The 19,666-nt window shown below is 38.7% G+C and overlaps 3 protein-coding genes across 4 annotated transcripts; 2 read left to right on the top strand and 1 right to left on the bottom strand.

Annotated features, from left to right (window-relative positions):
* Positions 1-667: 667 nt before the first annotated feature.
* On the bottom strand, positions 668-15,968 carry LOC136268270 (putative gamma-glutamylcyclotransferase CG2811). 2 transcript variants are annotated; one of them, XM_066063558.1, is made up of 2 exons: positions 15,741-15,964; positions 668-1,136 (listed from the first exon to the last, which is right to left on the bottom strand). In XM_066063558.1, the coding sequence occupies exons 1-2, from the start codon at positions 15,927-15,929 to the stop codon at positions 834-836; spliced, it is 492 nt and encodes a 163-aa protein (XP_065919630.1). In that variant the 5' UTR covers positions 15,930-15,964; the 3' UTR covers positions 668-833. The 2 variants fall into 2 exon arrangements, with proteins under 2 accessions (XP_065919630.1, XP_065919629.1); XM_066063557.1 differs by lacking the exon at positions 668-1,136 and adding an exon at positions 5,175-5,609 and having other exon boundaries at positions 15,741-15,968.
* LOC136268268 (uncharacterized) lies at positions 15,935-18,620 on the top strand. Its single transcript, XM_066063555.1, has 4 exons — positions 15,935-16,143; positions 16,237-16,406; positions 16,633-16,911; positions 17,764-18,620. The coding sequence occupies exons 1-4, from the start codon at positions 15,995-15,997 to the stop codon at positions 18,588-18,590; spliced, it is 1,425 nt and encodes a 474-aa protein (XP_065919627.1). The 5' UTR covers positions 15,935-15,994; the 3' UTR covers positions 18,591-18,620.
* Positions 18,621-18,648: 28 nt separating this feature from the next.
* LOC136268269 (dnaJ homolog subfamily C member 9-like) lies at positions 18,649-19,577 on the top strand. The gene has a single exon (XM_066063556.1). It carries the CDS (start codon positions 18,693-18,695, stop codon positions 19,494-19,496), a length of 804 nt encoding a protein of 267 aa, XP_065919628.1. The 5' UTR covers positions 18,649-18,692; the 3' UTR covers positions 19,497-19,577.
* The last annotated feature ends 89 nt before the right edge of the window (positions 19,578-19,666 follow it).

Genomic DNA, 19,666 nt, shown 5'->3' with positions numbered 1-19,666 from the left:
AAACCAATATGCTTGATTCGGGTTAGAACATAAACAAAATTTGTAGGATATGTGAAACGTTTCGTAAACTGGTTTGACAGGTTTAGGATCATGGGATCTTAGCTTCTAAAACACATCGCATGTTACAGACAGAAAAAATAGCTTCCTCCCTCCCACCCGAAACAATGCATTAAATATATTATGTCAGTGCATCTATTGTTGTATGTGCTTTGTATGGATGTCCACATATACGTAAAGATTGAATTTGAACCTTATTGTATGTATAACTTAGTTACATTATTGACTTAGTTGTTGTGCATCCAATTACTGATGTTGAACTTAGGCACACATAAATAATTACATATATATTTAAACGGCAACTGAGAATCAAGGGCAGGCGAATGAAGTGCTAATTATCTGCATATGGGAAAACCAAATCATTCATGTTAAATCTAACTTATAATTATGATTATTCAGTGGTTGCTGCTATTGTGTTGCTTTCATATACTGTACATTGCCACAATCTTGTACTACTTATTGGAATACTTATTTGCTTCATGGTCAACTGAAAATCCAGTTATGTATTGTGCCATATCCTCAATGTTTATCTGCCTAGCTTGTGCAAAAGTTATTACGTTCTACTCCAACCAATGATTTCCTCACTTGCCCTTTCTCCAAAGTACTTGCGTATAGATATTTGTATATATGAATATTTATTTGTTTTGTGATGTTATGTACACTTTATGGCATTTGTACAATGTTGTGTGGTAGATATTTGCACAGGTGTTTGTTTGCTTGGTGTTGTTGCGTACACTTTATGGCTGTGTGTGTTTTAAAACCACATGTGTAAAAGTTTAAGATAATATCTTTACTTCTTCAAGCAACGATGTGCTTCTGTTACTTGCAGGAAGGTAAGGCTTCTCTACAGAGTCTTTGTAATCACTAATGTATGGCAAATCAAGAAGAGTTGGCTTGAAATCAGGTAGAAAATAAACTTGACACTTCATCATGGTAGCATCACTTAAAAGATGTTCTGAACTATCAGTTACCAGTATGCAGGTAATGTCAGTTCTTACATACACCACAGGATGGCACTCAAGTTGGTCCAAACGATTTAACATGGCAGTGTCTACTTGATACAACTCCCCTTCCACTATCTAATGAATGCACAAAGAAAACAGTTGTGAATTAAGATTGATTGGTACTATATACCTCTATAGTATTTACCCTTGATAAAAGCAACTGACACAACTTTATATACTACATTATAATCAGACCACTTCAACTTGATTAGTTGTTCCATGGGCAAGTATATGGTCAGTAGGTTGGCATATAAATATAAACATTAACAGAAATCAGAACAAAACAAGTGCAAAAAAATTAATACAAATATAGCTAAGCTAAGGGGCGCTGTCTAGACGAAATGGCAACTTGTTTGCAGCCATAGTGTGTTTTTTAACTACAGAAGATGTTTGCAGGTAAAATAGCATTGGAAGTACATGAGGCTTGGGCTCAGAGTTTAGCTATAGCAGTAATATAGGTTGGTTCTTCAAAATTAATTTTTAATTCCATATAATGTGAAAAAAGCGGGTCGGTCAGACCTGTGAAACAACTAATAAATTTGAAAGGGTCTCACTTTAACGATTGGCTTGTAAATTATTATCCAAACATTGTATCATACAGTAGTATTGTATCATACAGTAGAGTAGTATTGCATCATACAGTAGAGTAGTATTGCATCATACAGTAGAGTAGTATTGTATCATACAGTAGAGTAGTATTGTATCATACAGTAGAGTAGTATTGCATCATACAGTAGAGTAGTATTGTATCATACAGTAGAGTAGTATTGTATCATACAGTAGAGTAGTATTGTATCATACAGTAGAGTAGTATTGCATCATACAGTAGAGTAGTATTGTATCATACAGTAGAGTAGTATTGCATCATACAGTAGAGTAGTATTGTATCATACAGTAGAGTAGTATTGTATCATACAGTACAGTAGTATTGTATGGTGAGTAATGGACAGCTAAAAACTAAGTGAAATTACCACTTTGTTCAGTATGAAGGCACACATTTATCAAGTAATATTAGCTTAAATGCTTACTTGAGTGTACTATGTTGCGCCATGTGCAGCTGCTGCTGTAAACACACTTCAATTGTAGTATATTGCAAGGGTGGATTAAGGGCTGCTATGACAACAATTTAAGTCTCACAGCCTGACCACTCAAAGATATCAAAGTAACTATACACTACACCACCACACGAACTTACAAAACCAACCAATACAGGCTTGTATGTTACTATTTTACCAAGCAATGAATATCTATTGCTTTGCATGTACACATCTGAATGAGAAGCAGAACAATGACTGGGCTGAATGAATTTCCATGCGCTCGTTCATACAAAACTGGTTACATCAACGTATTAGCTAACCATCAAGATACATGTAGTAAATCACTTCTTGGATACAGTATACAGCAAATGGCCATAGCTTGATACCTTTCTAACCATGACAGCTCATCCATCCGGCTATTAAACACTGTGCCATCGGACATTGCATTTACAAACCTCACACATCTGCTACAACTATTACATATACATCTCAGCATTGTGCAAGAACTATACTACCTGACATCTACAAAAGCACAAGTGCTTCAGTGGATATAGTGTCAGCGCAAGTGCTTCAGTGTAGATATAGTGTCAGTCAGTGGTTTCTATTGATAGAATAAGAATGGCTGGAAAAGAGTAAAATATGTGAGATACTCTTCTTAAGGAATTTCTTTAGCACCAAAAGTCTGGATATAATGATCAATTGTGGTGGAGCCTTACCAAACATATCAGTGGACTTTGTAAGTTCCGCACAAGATTGTCTCTGATGCTGATACTCTTGCCACCTATTTTGCTGCCAAGTTATCACTACCTACTGACTTTGACCCTACCCCACCCACTCTTCCCCCCAAAACTTCTACAGTTGTTCATAAAAAAATCATGGCAGGTGAAGTTGTCAAACGTTCGTGATGTGCTGGATTCGCTTGATGTAAAAAAAGCAGTGGGACTGGACGGTATTAGTCCTTACATGTTGAAATATTGTTGTAATGAGTTTGGTCTTCCACTGACCATATTATTTACACGTGTATGTAGATCTGGAGAGATTTTACTATCATGGAAAGTATCACGTGTTACTCCAGTGTGTACAAACAAAAAGGTGCTGCTGATCTTTATTTTATCGTCCAATTGCTGTACTTAGCAGTGGTGTTTGAACAAGTCATACATTCACAATTATTTTTCCTTATATTCCATCTTCTCAGTTTGGTTTAACTAAAGGCACTGGAGCTCAGGGGTGTGGTACTGCAATGGCACTCACCATTATTCAAGCATTAGAACATTGAGTGTCGAATTGTATATCCTTAGACATCCGTGGAGTATTTGATAGTGTGTGGTGGAGTGGCTTGCTGAGCTATCTTTGGAGTATTGGAATGAGAAGTAAGGCATGCTGTTTGTTGTGTTCCTATCTATCTGATAGGAGTTTAGTAGTGGCTAATAATGGCAACACATCTTCTTGTCAGGAATTTACTGCTGGTGTTTCCCAGAGATGTTTGGTCTCCTACATAATTTAATTTGTACATCTGCCACCTTAGTAATCAGGTTTTACATTGTGATTTATTCCAATATGCTAATGACACGTCACAAATGAAGGTGGTTAGAACAAAGGAGGAATGGATTAAGGCTGTTGAAGAGATAAATGCTGATTTGAATCATGTATACTTATGGGGTACATAATTTCGAGCCTGCTAAATGTCACTCACTGTCACTGAAGCATGATACTGATTGTCATCATCCTTTACTTATGGCTTCTCTTCCTATCAAGGAAGTCGAGAGTTTGAAAATATTAGGATTCCATTTCGACCATAAGGAGCACTATAATCGACCAATTATCTACTCATTGTGGGAACTCTGTATCGTGTGAAGGTCCAAAGGGCCTTGCTATTGCTTCAAGTCTTTTGTAAGACCTGTATGTGAGTATGACAGTGCTGCTTTTATGGGTGCTTCAGCTCCAGGACCATTTGTCCAAGTTTGATATGGTACAGAAGACGGCTGAAAGATTGCGTGAACACTGCATTCTAGCTGTGCAGCTAGTGCTAATTACTCTTAAAATATTGGATTTCCGTGGTCATGGATCTTATTGTCCAACCTTTACTGCTCCTACTACTCATTCACATGGGTTGTGAAGACTCACTGTTGTTAAGCTCTACTATTCAATTTAGACTAATTTAGGAGAAGTTTTACAGGTGCTACCGTAGACTCTGGTTATTAGGCACATGCGCTTAGAATTTTCAGAGGAATTAATTGTGAAATTTATTATGCTTGTTAAGCGCATGCGCTTATAAATTACGGTAAGAAATTTTTGCTAGGAGGGAATTAATTGTACCCACTACAGTTTTTAAGCGATTTGAACACCAGTTAATGGTTTGCTTCAGTCGTGGAAACGGAAATCCTTAGAAGCGAGGTAGCAGCTACAGCTATCGTTATTACATGCCGACGGCAGTATCTGCTAGACACGGGCCTGGCGAGGCATCGAGTGTGCTGTGACATGTCTGATTCATTCTGACAACAATTCTATGTAGTACGAGGTGGCAGAGGCGATTTTGACCATATGTGCTTTACAAACAGGTGTCTACCACAAGTCTACCATATACGCTTAACAGGCAATATGCGCTTAATAACCGGAGTCTACGGTATTCCTGGTATCTGGGAACTTACTTCAATCAAGAGTACCCTCCACATTATATACTCTTGCTTCAATGAAAATCAGGCAGAGGGGTGCAGAAGAAGGGTGGTCAAGTATTATGAAACTGTTGCAGCAATCTGTATGTCGAATGCCATTGTAGATGTTACTGTGTAAAAAAACAACAAAAAAAGTCCACACATAACCAAATAATTTATTCTTGTATCAGGATGTTACCCCATAAAATTATATTTCGCTACCAATGGTAATTTGCTATACCAATGTCAAAGCAATTTTACAAATTATATCAATTCCTTTAACTATATCAAAAGAAATCTAAGAACAATAGAGGCTGCCACTCCTTAGGGAAGACCATTAGCTTGTAATGGAGTAAACATCCTCAAATGGTTAGACATTTGTAAAAAAATTCACAACTGCAACCCAACACCATTAGAATACTATACTCCATGCAGTAAAAATGTCTTCGTAATATCATCACAAAACTACAAAAATTAGTAGCAATAGTTCCATTAATACGAGCCATACAAGTAAATTCAGTGTAATATGTATGCACAGGATTAAAAAAAAAAAATCAAGTCTGGGATAATTTTACTTCTTCAATGAATAAGCTTTCTGTACCATCTGGAAGGAAAGGTTTCTCAACAGAATCTCTGTAATCATTGATGTACGGCAAATCAAGCAAAGTTGGCTTGAAGTCAGTTAAGAAGTATATTTGACACTTCACTTTGATAGCATCACCCACAGGATGTTCAGTATCATTAGTTACCAGTAAGCAGCAATCAATGTCAGTTCTTACGTATATCTCTGGGTGGCCTTCAAGTTGATCCAAACGGCTCAACATGGCACCATCTACTTGATACAACTCCCCCTCTACTATCTAGCAAAAAGAGAATTAATAAATTTAAAATCCAATGTCCAGCTGCACTACATTTTTTTATTAGATACTAATGGATAAGTATATAAAAACCTTTGGTGAATACTGGTTTAGTTTTAAAGCACTTAACCCAGTCATGGTTTTTAGGTGGACAACATGGATCTCACTGAATTTCCTAGGATAGCATTACCCATAATGTAATGTATGCTAAACTACTTAGTAACCAAACCTCAAAAATAATCTCTGTAGACTTATGAAGCTAGCTATGTTGCTTACTTAAGATAACAAATACAACCTAAATTAGAAAATGGTAAGCATAAAATCCTTTGGTCTTTGGGAGATAATGAGCTCTTTAAAATCCATGAAGAGACCTCTGGAGAGGTTCTCTAAAATGGCTTGAGGGCTCATACTCAGTACGCAAGTGCTTCAAATTACAGTAGCGTACGCACTTCTACATGGCTTATGATAATGGTTAGACAACAGAGTGACAAATTTCCCATTTTCCGATCATAAATGGATTTGGCAGGACATTACGTTGTTTCAAAGTGTAAGGGGAAGAGAAGCCTACTGTCTGAGCTGTCCTGCACGTAAAGCAGGTGCTTTTGTTTGTTCTTTATAGTACGTTGAAGGCACTGGTAGGGAAGAATCACTAAATAATTGAGCTACATTCCTGTCAAAACCACAGACAAACAACTTTGGTGTTTTGCATCATTACAGGATGGCATAAGGAAACCTCATGTCAACTAATCTGATTAGTGTCCTATATTGCTGTGTAGCATGCATGTTGATAGTGCTTTAAAGTACTTGCCATCTTTTAAGCATGTAGTAAAACAATGAACACGTAGGGTTAGTTAACTACATGCAAGCTAAGGCAATTGTATAATTATATACCTACATGACAGGTGGTGCACACATAGCACAGCTTCAGTTTCTATACATGATGTTCAACAAAGAGAAATACCTTACTGTCAAGAGAAAGAAATGAAATTGTGCATTTAAAGCCAACACAATTTGCAATTATAGTTACTGCATGGCAATCAAAGGTTCGCAATTACTTCCCTTACTACAGGGGCAGATCCAGGAGCTGGCAAGGAGAGGCACACAAACAGGCTATTAAAGTTGTATAGGTTGTAGGGGAAAGCAGATTCTCTTGTTAGTTGCTGTATTTTGAAGCAGCAAATAATCACCTCTTAATAGTATTTCACCGTTGATTTTTGCGATTTTGGCCTAAAAGCTGTTTAAAAGGCTATGAATGTCTCAAACACCACCAGCACGATAATTATTTTAGAGGCATTTACTACACACGGAGCTAGGTGCTGGGTGACAGCATATGGTGACAGTTGCTTTGAATTTGGTTTCAGGTGAGTTTGCAACATATTCCTAAATAAGTTGTGATTTGGTCTTAGTATTTCAATCAAAAGAAGTATGGCTCCTCCACAAAGGGAGTGACTGGGGGAAAGGGGAGGGGGGCATTTGCCCCAAATGCCATATGCTGGATCCGCCATTGTACTATGCTATGCACTTTCTGTTTTAATGTTGTAGTGATGCATATACCTCTTGCTATACAAAACCACATGTAGGTGTTTAAACCTCATCATTAATATTAATGTATGATCCTCCAAGCTGATGTAGAGTAAAAGGATTAGTGAAATAGTTGTGCCAGGTCAAGCAATTGCACACACAGATCCTCAGTGTGAATTATGGTTTCTGCATGGTGCCAGTAATATGATTTTTCAGATGCACAGTAGTAGTACCTGCGTAATCATCCAAGTTGCTTATTTTCTACAGCAGTAATGAGGTAAATCTGAACAAAGTGTTGTACAGATTAAGTGGAAAGAAGCTTTTATCACCGGATAAACACACAATTTGTTGGTAATTTGTCTGCCTTACCACAAAAGTGTTACAAGAGTCCCTATGATGTAAGTGTCAGTGATGAAAAACTGTGAGCATAAGAGTTTGTGGATAAACAATTGCATGGAACAGATAGAACAAAAAAAATGCATCAAAAAGGTCCCAAAAGTGGAAAAAAAAATTATGACCTAGGCGGAGATTGAACCAAGGTTGGTTAAAATCACTTAAGGGAGGTGTGCAAATCACCACAGTTGTTTGTCTGTGGTTTCACACAGGAATGTTGCTCAACGTTTCAGTGATCTTTCCCTAGACCAGTGCATTCACCGCCCTATAAAGAACAAACAAAAGTATGTATTGATTTGCTATAATACTCAAGTAGCCAGATGATGGGTGTTTAATTTTGCTAAAATCCTGCATCGATACATGCTTTGCATGCCAAGATACTATGAGCTAAAGTTGAGTTTTAAAAGGTGTGCATAAGAAGGTACTGTTTAAATGTGCCAACACATGGATTTGAACCCACGACCTCCTACACGCTAGTCAGGTGTTTCATCACTTGAACAGTATGCACTGTGGTTTTCAAAGGAATGTTGTTCAAGTTTTCTCAACATCTTAGTATGAACAGAAGCATGCATGAAATAATCTTAGGATGATGACTGCTTCATTGTCAGTGGTGATTGTGTCAATTTGCACTAAGTTTGGTGAGTAAGCGGTGAGACAGACAGACGGTCAGACAGCTTTTCAGCTATATATATATACAGTTAACTACCAGTTGGTTGCTAGGAGATGCTACTTTCTTGCAAACCAAGGGAGGGACCACAAATATACCAATGCCAATCCCTCTGCAGTACTGAAGAAGTAGCTAAATAGCAGTTTTGCAGCTGTGACCAACACTAGGCTATTTGGCAGCACAACCACCAAAGTGCAGGGGAGTCTGGATTCAGTGGAATGGAATGGTGGACCGGAATGTAACGTATTAAAAGTGCGATTGAGGTTTGGAAATCCTCGTTTTGTTTGCACAGTGTCACAATTGAATAGCACTCACCCACCCAAATAGCTACACAGAATAAAGTTACATCATAGCTATAACGCTAGTTGAGATCAATATATCACAAGTACACAGAAAAATGTGGAATTTTCAACTAGAATAGGGACCATAGCACATCCATAAAAAGTACTGAAACAAGCTGGAGTAGTGTACCATATTAAATCACAGTAAAACAATAAGAATTGTTATATCCCTACTGTGCATTTCCATTATGGTATCTTGAGCACAGTAGGGATATAACACTTCTTATTGTTTTACTGTGATTTAATATGGTACACTACTCCAGCTTGTTTCAGTACTTTTTATTGATGTGCTATGGTCCCTACTCTAGTTGAAAATTCCAAATTTTTCTGTGTACTTGTTTGTTAACTTTTTTTGTAAATAATTATTATGACTGGTGAACCCACGCATACCGCATCTAAAATTGCCACGCTCCCCAATTATCGTCTGAAAAGTGAAGTATCCATTACGCTTTGTTGTCAGCTATGTTCAATGCGTTACGCAGCATTTCAAATCAAGAACTGTTCAAAAAGCACCTCTGCAATCCATGCATACCGAAAGTAAGAAATGGTGCTGCGCACCCCAGTTATATCAATTATCATCTGAAAGTGAAGTATCCATTACCTTGTCCATTATGCTTTTTTTGTCGGCTATGTTCAACCCGTTACACAGCAGTACGAATCAAGAACTACTTGAAAAGCACTTCTGCTATCAAAATAGCCACTATGAAAAATACGGACAATTTCCATTACAAAGGAAAGCCATCACGTGCTACCACAAAATTAACACTTTTCGCTGTCAGCAAAGATGAATGGGACACAAAAGAGGACACTGGTAAGTCCATGAAGGATGCACTGTACGTACTGCGGTATGCCAAAAGGCACCTGTCAGGCCGAAGCGACGCCGAACAGTAAAAAAATCAAGCCCGTAGCCTTAGCTGTTATCAAATCACACTTGTCTGAAGGCATCAGTCAGTCAGTTGCTCAGTCAGTAGAAAATTCCGTTAAATAAATTGTTTTTAAAATTCCATAGCAACTTGTTGAAAGCATTTTGGGTCAATCTGAAAGCTTGTTTGGGCTTAGTTTTACCTAACCAATACCCTCATCATCGTCAGGGAAAATCGCAGCTGGTTTTTGGGTGATGTTATCCCGTGGGCCATGCCTACTCCTTTGTGGTCCCTACTATACAGTACTATCATACTGTATGATGGTATACCAGAGCTCTGTAGCACTGCACACTCTGTGCAAACAACAATAATTAAGACTACGCAGATCACACTCTGTCTTGAACAAACAGTTGGCAAGCTGGTGTCTGAACTAGAGTTGTTATGCCCACAGACAGTAACATACTTTCCTGATAAGTGGGCATGGCCATATGCATCTTACAGACTGCAAAACACGTTCCTGAATAGTGGGAATGGCTCTGTGAGAGTTTTTGAGTACATACAACTGTACTTACAATTGAACTTGTTAAACTATAATCACACATGATCTTATCTGGGTCAGACCCAGATATTCAATAAAGTGGATGAGACCCACATGACCCAGACAAAATGCAATCCAAATAACTCGGATAATCCGGATGACTTGACCCACTCACAATGCTGGTTGCAACCTCAACAGGCACATTCCATGTGTGAGTCCTAATTTTGGCTAGCATGCTTGCTTGACCAGTCAAAAGCCTAAAGGCCAACCAATGCATCATACCAAACTCCATTTCCTTGAGGTGGGGGGTATGTACTACACATGTACGACAAGAATTTCATTGGGATATCTCTCAACCATCGCAAACAGCCGGATTGAGATACTCTAATAAAGCAGTCACCCTAATGTAACAGCTATTTTAATTTTTTTTTACAGTTTACCTTTTTGTATGGATATTTCTAAAACAACAGTCAAACTTGTGTATCTAGCTAGCTATGCTAAAAACAAAGATTTTAAACTTAGGGATCTACTTGTTAAAAAGTAATGAAACAAAAGACATGATAGCATTACATTCTGTGGAAAAATACTTACTTTAGCTACTGGTAGAATTATCCAAACACCCTAGTTTCCAATGCTTGTCAGATAAGTGAATTTGTTCGATAGCCTATTGATTTATTTATATACAGAGCAATGTTCAACTACTCTAATAGAACACACATGGCCAAACACTCTAATTGAGCAGTCACTTTTGGTATGCTGATAATTGAGGTATTTTGATACCTAAAGTAGCCATACAAAGGCAATAAAGAAGCCATAGCACTAAATTTGAGGCTTGAAATGAAACCAAACATATTGAAATTACAGTATAGTTGAAGGAGTTCGGGTGTTGTGCGTACTTGTGGTGGAGTGCAAACCTTTTTTGCTGTGCCATTTATTTGTGATCAACATTTTCTTGCATTGTATACGGGGGCTTTTTCCAAGGGGGTTCCAGATTTGGTTGTGAGTTTGATGCAGGGGTATGTGGCACGTTATCACTAAAATGAATTTCGTAGAAAACCAGCTACTCAAGTTCGATTGGCCTTTCACCCCTAATTATAGGACATCCGAGGTTTTTGTCACAACCACCGGTTCATTCCTCCCCTACATGGGCACATAGATTCAAATTACCCATAACTAGATCACTTGATATCGGGATTTTTGACTTTAAATCTCACATTCAATCTCATTACAAATCACTTTTTGCCAAAAACTTCTTGCAAATCCCTAATACTAAATTAAATAGTACAGCCATTTTATCAAGGGTCAACCTCACACTAATTGCAACAAAAGCAAACTCAACAGATTTTGTTTCCTTATCATGTCCTCAATGACAGAAAAAAAAGTCCTAAGGAATCCTCATGGGGGAACAGTGTGAAAATCACTGAATTAAAAACCCACTTTTTTGCTCCTTAATGGTTTGATTGTTTATAGTCATATCTCAGCTAGGATACTTATTTTATCAAAGCTTAATATTCCATTAAAAAGCTCTCGCAAAGATGAATCTTTTGGTGCTAGAACTATCACCTTAGGAAAATGTGTTAACGAGTTATAGTATATCCTGGATTTGCTTATTCTTTGTAATGCTTAGCAACTGTAACTACTGTAGTAATGCCTTTATGCATGTTTTTGCATGCATACAGAGTAGTATAGTGAGCTTGAGAGTTTTCAACCAGGTTATGTTGTGGATGTGTGAAATATCGCGAGAATGATCTGCCTGAGGCACAACATTGTATGGTATATAAGGCAAAGTAGTTGTAGTGGTTTTTTAATGCTGGTAATAACTTGAGAAGAGTACCTACTAACTAACTGAACAAGGCTTTAACTAGGGCAAACTTTGTCAATCTTGACATTAGGTGCTGAAACCTGGGAATAAACCAGGGACCTTTAGATAAAGGTAAGTTGATTATTCAGTGTTTCAGCTCACTCAAATATTCTCAATTCTTCTTTCAGCAATACATGTACTACCTGTATTGTGTGCCATCTGCAAGACTTCTACAGACACAGGTGTCCCATCTTCTATTCTAACAGCAAAGGGTAGTTCAACCATCAACCAGGTCAGTATTGCCTGGACCAACAGCATTTGTACTATGCTTGTGGATGTAGTACATCAGCAATGTGGCCGCAAATACTGTAACCCACACCAATAGCAAGACACCAACCAAGAGGAGCCATTGCCAAGCACATCAAGCAATGGCAGACCTGTACTTCGGTCATCTGAGGAGGGATTTTCAGTCATCTTTGGTCATCAGAGGAAAGATTCAGATCGATCCACTGCTCCTCTTCAGAGACTTACTACTGTCATGCAATCATAAGATGATCTGGAGTTAGCCTCCAGCATGAGCTGTGCAACTATCCACCTGCTCTGTTTGATTCCTCTCTTTTGCTTCATGAAGCAGACAAGCCAGCACTTGCTGATGCAATATGAAAGTGGTGTTAATGGTATACAGTATATATGCCCTGGATGGTGGAGCACTTCTACAATGCATCCCATGATTTCGCGGTTCTAGATATGGAGACATCTGCCACCAGTACACAGAATATGCAGCACAAAAGTACAAAGATGCCACAGTTGTATTTGATGGCTATGAAAATATGAACACAAAAGATATGACACATCAGAGGCGGTCAAATGGAAACGCTGGTGCAAATGTGACAGCTGCTGCTAATATCACCATCACAATGAAGAAGGACCAGTTTTTAGCAGCAATTTATTTTCATGCTGAGTACAGAACTGGAGAAAAGCAACTGTAAAACTTACCATGCACCAGGAGATGCTGATCTTTTGATTGTTCAGAAGGCTGTTCAATCTGCTACCACCAGTACCACTGTGCTAGTTGGTGAAGACATGACCTCATTGTTCTGCTCTGCTACCATGCAAGTCTCAACTCCCATGGCCTCTTCTGAGCCAAAGAAAAGCTTCACGTCTAGAACATCAGGCCACAAAAAAAAAAAGCTTGGTCAAGACATCTGCTACAACATCTTCATCCATGCTATTCTTGGGTGTGATGACATAACATTACGTCTCTACATGGGAGTGGAAAGGTGACATCCCTTAGCAAGTTCAAAGCAAGCAGTATGTTCCGTGAGCAGGCAAAGGTGATTCAGCCTCCACACATAATGTGATAGATGCAGGAGAGAAAGTTCTAGAACTAGTCTACAATGGAATGTTAACTGACACACTAGATTCCCTCTGACATAAACGATTCTGTGAAAAGGTGGCTTCAAAAACATCCCATGTAAAACCACAATCCTTACCACCAACTTCAGTAGCAGCAAAGTACCACATCCTTTGTGTGCACCTTCAAGTTCAAGAATGGAAAGGATCAGCTTCAGAACTTCATTCCAGAGACTGGGGATGGCAGGAACGTGAAGAGAAGGGTTTGTGCCACTTCAAACATCTGTACCTTTTGCTCCTAAACATCTGCTACGGGTGATCAGATGCATCTGCCAGAACACTAAGATGCTTATACAAGAAGCACAACTTTGAGTGCACTCCCACTTGTGGTAACTGCAAGGGAACTGGCTGCACTACATATCTCATGACAATGATATCATACAAGGGCATTTGCTACAGTCTCTTTGATATCACCTGTATATTATTAATTATATTTGCTTATAACTCATTAACACATTTTCCCTAAGGTGATAATTTTAGTGCCAAAAGATTCATCTTTGCGAGAGCTTTTTAATGGTATAATATAAGTAGTGTCCTAGCTGAGATATCACTATAAACACCGTGAAAATATCAAACCGTTAAGGAGCAAAAAAGTGGATTTTTATTTCAGTGATTTTCACACTGTTCCCCCATGAGGATTCCTTAGGACTTTTTTTCTGTGATTGAGGACATAATAAGGAAACAAAATCTGTTGAGTTTGGTTTTGTTGCAATTAGTGTGAGGTTGACTCACATAACGACTGTACTAAAAGGTACGATATCACTATCTGCCAAAACAACAAATTTCATAACTTTCCTTCACAGTACTCTTCACTATTGATGACAAAATTAATACACGCTTGAACATCAAATGCTTTAAAGTTTACTAGTTCATGCTCTATGGATAAACAAACCATTAATATATGCTTATCTAAATAGCTATATCCAAATTCTCCAGTTTAAAATTCAAAATTTAATGTCTCAAGCTAGTCTTGCATTTACCTTGTTCTTTAATAAAAATCTGTTATGAATGTGAGTACTTTTGATTGCTCTATTAGAGTATCTCGACCTATTAGCGTTTTACCTTGTATAGTCAAATTCATACTCTTCTTCTCCCTAAAACTCAGCTTCCTATTACAAATCCAAATACTGCACTAATGGACTCACTGTCCATGTTACAATGTTGTAGCATATAATCATACGATCTCACTTCTATTTATTACTATACATAAGTGGTGCCACAATTTAGGAAAAAACTCCTTGGAAAACCCAATAAAATATCTCCGTTGGCAATGGCAAAGTTGAAGTGATTAGTTCTGTGCAAGTTGCCTGTACAGTCGTGGATGTTAAGTGATTTTTAATTCAGCCAACATCTTTAATTATCAAACAGTACAGGGTAGTACTGTTAAAGTAGGGATTGCCCCTAAAGTGACACACACCACCTAAAATGTTGCTTTTAAAAATCATCCTAGGGACATGGAAACCACCATTATAGAATAATATTAGTCCAAATACAGCATGAAAATACTTACAGGTGGCCTTTTAAGGAACTCAAATTTTGGTCTGTCTGCTGCCTGACCACAGTCATAAGGCCGGGGGCCAAACAAAGCCACTGTTTAGGTCTGCTAACTCTCAAGGTTATACTGTGAGTCTCCTACATTCTCAATTCAAGTTCGAGATACAAAAACACATAGCAATCGCCTCAAACATGATGCAAAAAGCACACAAAAAAGTTTAATGCTTACAGCCTCCCCCTGACCGTGTTTTCCCTTATATGATACCTTTGCCAGGTACCTCATTTCTGAGTGTCCTGAATTGAAAGATGGAGAACTGAAACTAGTGAAAAGACTATACAAACAGGATGTACAGAGTACATGTTAGTGTAACATTTAGTTAATCAAAAAACATTATACATGGGGTTTACAATTACTCGGTTTACATTAACTCCTTGTTACAGCAATGGGACTAGAAGTAGAGGCATATCCCTGAACTGTCATGCCTTTGAAGTGATTCTCATGATTTGAGGTACAATCTCACGCTCTTGTGCCCAAGGTTTTGAATCTCACACCTACAAGCATTGAAAAGTTTCAACAAATGCTCGATTTAGTCTGTTAGTTGTGTACCTTGGCACAGTTTGTGTCACGTGATCTTTCTCACGTGATACCGGATGTTTAAACAAGGAAATGGCACTGGATCAGAATGCTGGATTAAGACAAGGCTGGACTCAGGAGTTGCCAAGAACAGACCACAGTGAGATAAAAACAGTGTTTCTGTCTCACCTACTAAGTTATATTTTTAATGGCCGTTCACTGTGAAAAATTCCAGTGCCTACAATATATCAGTTTGCACAAGTATATAATTCCACATAGCTGATAGTGAGCGCACAGACACGATAATATAGATTAAGCTGTATAAATAGCAATACAGAATACATAGGTGCACAACCACATTATGTATATGCTGCGTTTGTTCTCTCTATCAGGTTGCATGGGATTTAATTTATGGCAGTGCAGGATACACTCTACATGTTGCTCTCACTCTTCAGATTGAGAGCTAGGTAGAGGTGTGAAATATACCCGTCGTTTACAAGGACCGTCTTTTTACTTACAAATTACTAACCTTTCCTGTTCCTTTTTTTGGTAGCAGGATCGGTACATTGGAGTTTGGAGAAATCACGAGCGGGTACTCATCAATCAACTTTGCTTTACCAAGAAACTTAGAATTCCCTATTGTTTTGTCGTTTAACAAGTAATGGTTGGGTTCTCCTTTCTTTAAAGTGCCATATACGAATATTGGCGCGTCCTCCATTTTGTATTTTGCAACCTTACACGTGACACGACACGTGATCTGACACGCGGACCAGGTCACAACAAATGGCTGAGGAAGAAAAGCGACCAGAGACGCTTTCTAATAGGAATGAAGTAGACACTATGGAAGGAAACGTGTGTGTACGTGATCTCTGGAAGGGCGAAAACGAACCAGATGCTGAATTCATGCACATAGAAAATACAGAGCTACTCGAGTAAGGCCGCGCAATTGTGAAGTTTTGTGTTGTATAAATACTATACATAGGGTTGTACATTTTGGTTACACTTGTGTTTCATTTTGTAACTAGCTCTGCTGGCTGTTGGACTGAAAAGGAGGCAACAAACTTGTATCACAGGAAGTTGATGCAGTTGCTTTCACTCTACAAAGGACAAATGATCAGATTAAGGCATGTATTCCGAGAACGTCGAAGAGCTTTCTTGATTCAATGGCAGCGTGAAGGAGGCTCTAAATTACAAGGTATATAACCATAATCACTATGAGTACAATCAGACTTTTATTACAGTTATAGCAAGCCTGCTGTCAGTAACGATGGCCATAGTATTAAATTCAATGAAACCAGTGGGAAATACTTTTGTGTGAATATTCAGCCTTGCATTTGTCATTTTTCTTACCTCTTAATCTTCAATGTGTAGCTGTTAGGATTCACATTATTAATTGGTATGCTTCTGTAATATTTTTACAGCACAAGCCCCATCTACTGGAAACTCAAAGATGGACATAGCTTATCGCTGTTACAACAAGAGGCATGGAGAAGAAGCCCTTTTAGCTTGGAAGAGAAAGAAGAAGCGGGTAGCTACCACTGTCCGGTTGATAGAGAGTGGAAGAGATCCAGCATACAATGCTAAACATTTGCAGTTTATTTCTAAACTAGAACAAAGGGAAGAATTTCTACCATATGCAGACTGTTATGTTCCTGACTGTGGTACAGAGAGTTTACCACATTCAGGCTACTGTTATAAGCGTATCCTTTACGCAATCACTGTGTGTGTGTATGGTTGCATGCATGTGCGTGTGTGTGTGAGAGAGAGATGGCAAAACCAAGTGGCTATCTAGAGCATCAGCCTGATAACTGAAGGTTCCAGGTTTGATGTACAGTTATGCCAAGTTGGTGTTGTTTCTTTCTTGAGCAAGAAACTTTTCTTCACATTGCTCCAGTCTACCCATGGGAACCTGATGACCTGGTGTCAACTGGGGAAGCAGCCCACCCAGGTATAACATCAATGGATACCTGGTGTTAACTGGGGAAGCAAATGCCAACTGTCCATGTCTTGCATAGTGTGTGAAAGACCAGGTGGAAGCTTGGGTGCCCACAACTTCACCTGTGAGACATGGCTTATCCTCCTGTAGGTTACCAGTCCTGCTCAGAAGGATTTCCCTGCACTGACTCCTGGCACCTGGGTAGCGCACAGGTGTCCCAGTAATGGGTGTAGGCATGATAGCATTAGCAGTAACTGAAGGTTTTGTTTTGAAGGCTCTGTGTGAGTGTGTACGTGTGAGCGTGTGTGCCATCCATAGCTAAAGGTGTGGCCCTAATATCTGTTAATATCCTGTTATTTTCAACATTGAAAATGTCATTTGATTTGGTAATGACCTGGTAATAATAAGGTTTGGTGTTACCAGTTTGTATGTGGCTTCTTCCAAAAAGTATTATTTATGGCCTGGGAAATCTTTTGACATGCTCTTGCAACAAGGTGTTTTTGTTGTAGCACAGTATGGAAGCTTGTTAGTATTGTCACAGAGGGTGTCCCTTAGTTGAACAGTAATGTACTGTTGTGTATTGGGGATTGTGCATGCCCTTAACTCAGACTGCTAGACATCTTGTATGATCCAAAGCAACACTTGTTTACACAATGTGCACACCGCTTTCCTTCTAGAGAGAAGTGCATTAACCCAGTACCAAAGTATATCAATCCTTCATACTGTTTCCTACATTATCACCAAAGTATGATTAAAGAAAGGACCAGTTATTCCCACTTGCAGAGAGAAGCTTTGGTCCCTAGCAGTCAAGTTGTTAATAAGATAAAGAACGAGCCAGCATACAGCATGATTGATGACACGTTACCTTCGATGGAATCAGTAAGGCCTCTTCAAGATGATGCTTTGTTACCTGCAGACATTGCTGAAGGCTTGATGCCACTTGTGGAAAAAGAACTTCGCAGTGAAGACTTTCAGAGTATACTTGATATGGTTAGCCTGCCAGATATTGACCAAAATCTTCCAGGAGAGAAACAAGAAGATGTGTTTGGTAAACTTGACAGCAACAGTAATAATAACCGAGCAGGATCTTCATCGCAGAAGTCAGATGACAATCAGTTACAACAGTTAGACAATCTACCACTACCTGCAGACATTGATACAAGCATGCTGAGTGACTTAAGGACTGAAAGTTGTCCACTTCCAGACAACCTACTGTCATTGAACTTCTCACCACTCAAGCTTCAGAAGAGTGACAATGCCAGTGAGCCAGAAGAATTGAAACAGTTTGAAGCTAAACTACAAGAGCAGAGGCTAAAAGGCATGAAGAATACACCAGGGAAGGCGACAACTACAGCAGCTAGTACTATTACGAATGGACAAGGACACAGCAATCAAACGTGGAATGGTAAACATTCATTATCAAACAATGTACAGCATAAATAACTTTTTTGTATTTTACGTAATACTCATTTATTTAGTCTATATCGCGCGTGCGCTATAATTTGAAAAGCGCGTGTTTTGAGTGTTGTGGCGCTTGATTTTTAGATGGGCTTGATTGAGCAGGTAAAGGACCTTTTCGGTACTTCTGATTTGTACCAAACATTAGGAGTGAACAAGACCGCGAAAGATGGTGAACTTCGTAGAGCTTACCACAAGTTATCGCTGAAAGTACACCCCGATAGAGTGGACTCCTCAGAGAAAGACGAAGCAACGAAAAAATTTCAAGTCTTAGGGAAACTATACGGTATCCTGACTGACAAAGAGAAGCGAGCTTTGTACGACGAGCAAGGCATAGTAGACGATGAAGACGACATTATTGCCCAAGATAGAAATTGGGAAGAATACTGGAGATTGCTGTTTAATAAGATAACAGTAGATGACATTAAGGCGTATGAAAAGCATTACAAGGGCTCTGAGCAAGAGTTAGAAGATTTAAGGTCGGCCTATTTGGAGTTTGAGGGTGACATGGATAAAATATTGGACACTGTATTGTGCTCTACTATTGATGATGAGCCAAGATTTCATGATTTAATTGCTGGTTGGATAAAGTCAAAAGAAGTTCCAAAGTTTCCTGCATTTGAAGCAGAAACTACCAAGACACGACAGAAACGAAAGCGTGCCTATGAGAAGGAGGCCAGGGAAGCTGCAGAAGCTAAATCAGAACTGAATGTTAGCAATGATGCCAGTCTTACTGCACTAATTCAGGCTAGGCAACAGAGCCGTGCAAAAGAGGCTGAAAGCTTTTTAGATTCATTGGAAAAGAAATATGCCCCTAAAACTAAAAAATTAAAAGGAGATAATGGAGCAAGTCAATCTAAAGCTAAAGCAAGAAGAAAGACTAAACGTTAAATGTATACCATATGATGTATCAGATCGATCATTACGTAATGCATTTCTTTTTTCATTTACAGAAGGAATGGGTCTAATGGATATGGTAGTTTACAAGTGCATTGCTACTTTGCTGTCAAGCTCTTAAAACACTTCACTGGCTGAGGTGTAAGTTGACTTTCTTTACTCCG

This window comes from Dysidea avara, chromosome 10 (assembly GCF_963678975.1).
Source record: "Dysidea avara chromosome 10, odDysAvar1.4, whole genome shotgun sequence".
Taxonomy (NCBI): domain Eukaryota; kingdom Metazoa; phylum Porifera; class Demospongiae; order Dictyoceratida; family Dysideidae; genus Dysidea; species Dysidea avara.
The sequence above is the reverse complement of the archived record's forward strand: the minus strand, read 5'-3'. Positions and strand labels throughout refer to the sequence as shown.

Coding starts and splice junctions, on each gene's coding strand:
- LOC136268270 (XM_066063557.1), bottom strand. CDS start 15,929: ATGGAGGACGCGCCAATATTCGTATATGGCACTTTAAAGAAAGGAGAA. Junction 5,610..15,740: donor CAAAAAAAGGAACAGGAAAG/GTTAGTAATTTG, acceptor TCTTTTTGCTAG/ATAGTAGAGGGGGAGTTGTA.
- LOC136268268 (XM_066063555.1), top strand. CDS start 15,995: ATGGCTGAGGAAGAAAAGCGACCAGAGACGCTTTCTAATAGGAATGAA. Junction 16,407..16,632: donor AGGAGGCTCTAAATTACAAG/GTATATAACCAT, acceptor ATATTTTTACAG/CACAAGCCCCATCTACTGGA. Junction 16,912..17,763: donor TTCAGGCTACTGTTATAAGC/GTATCCTTTACG, acceptor TCAGACTGCTAG/ACATCTTGTATGATCCAAAG.
- LOC136268269 (XM_066063556.1), top strand. CDS start 18,693: ATGGGCTTGATTGAGCAGGTAAAGGACCTTTTCGGTACTTCTGATTTG.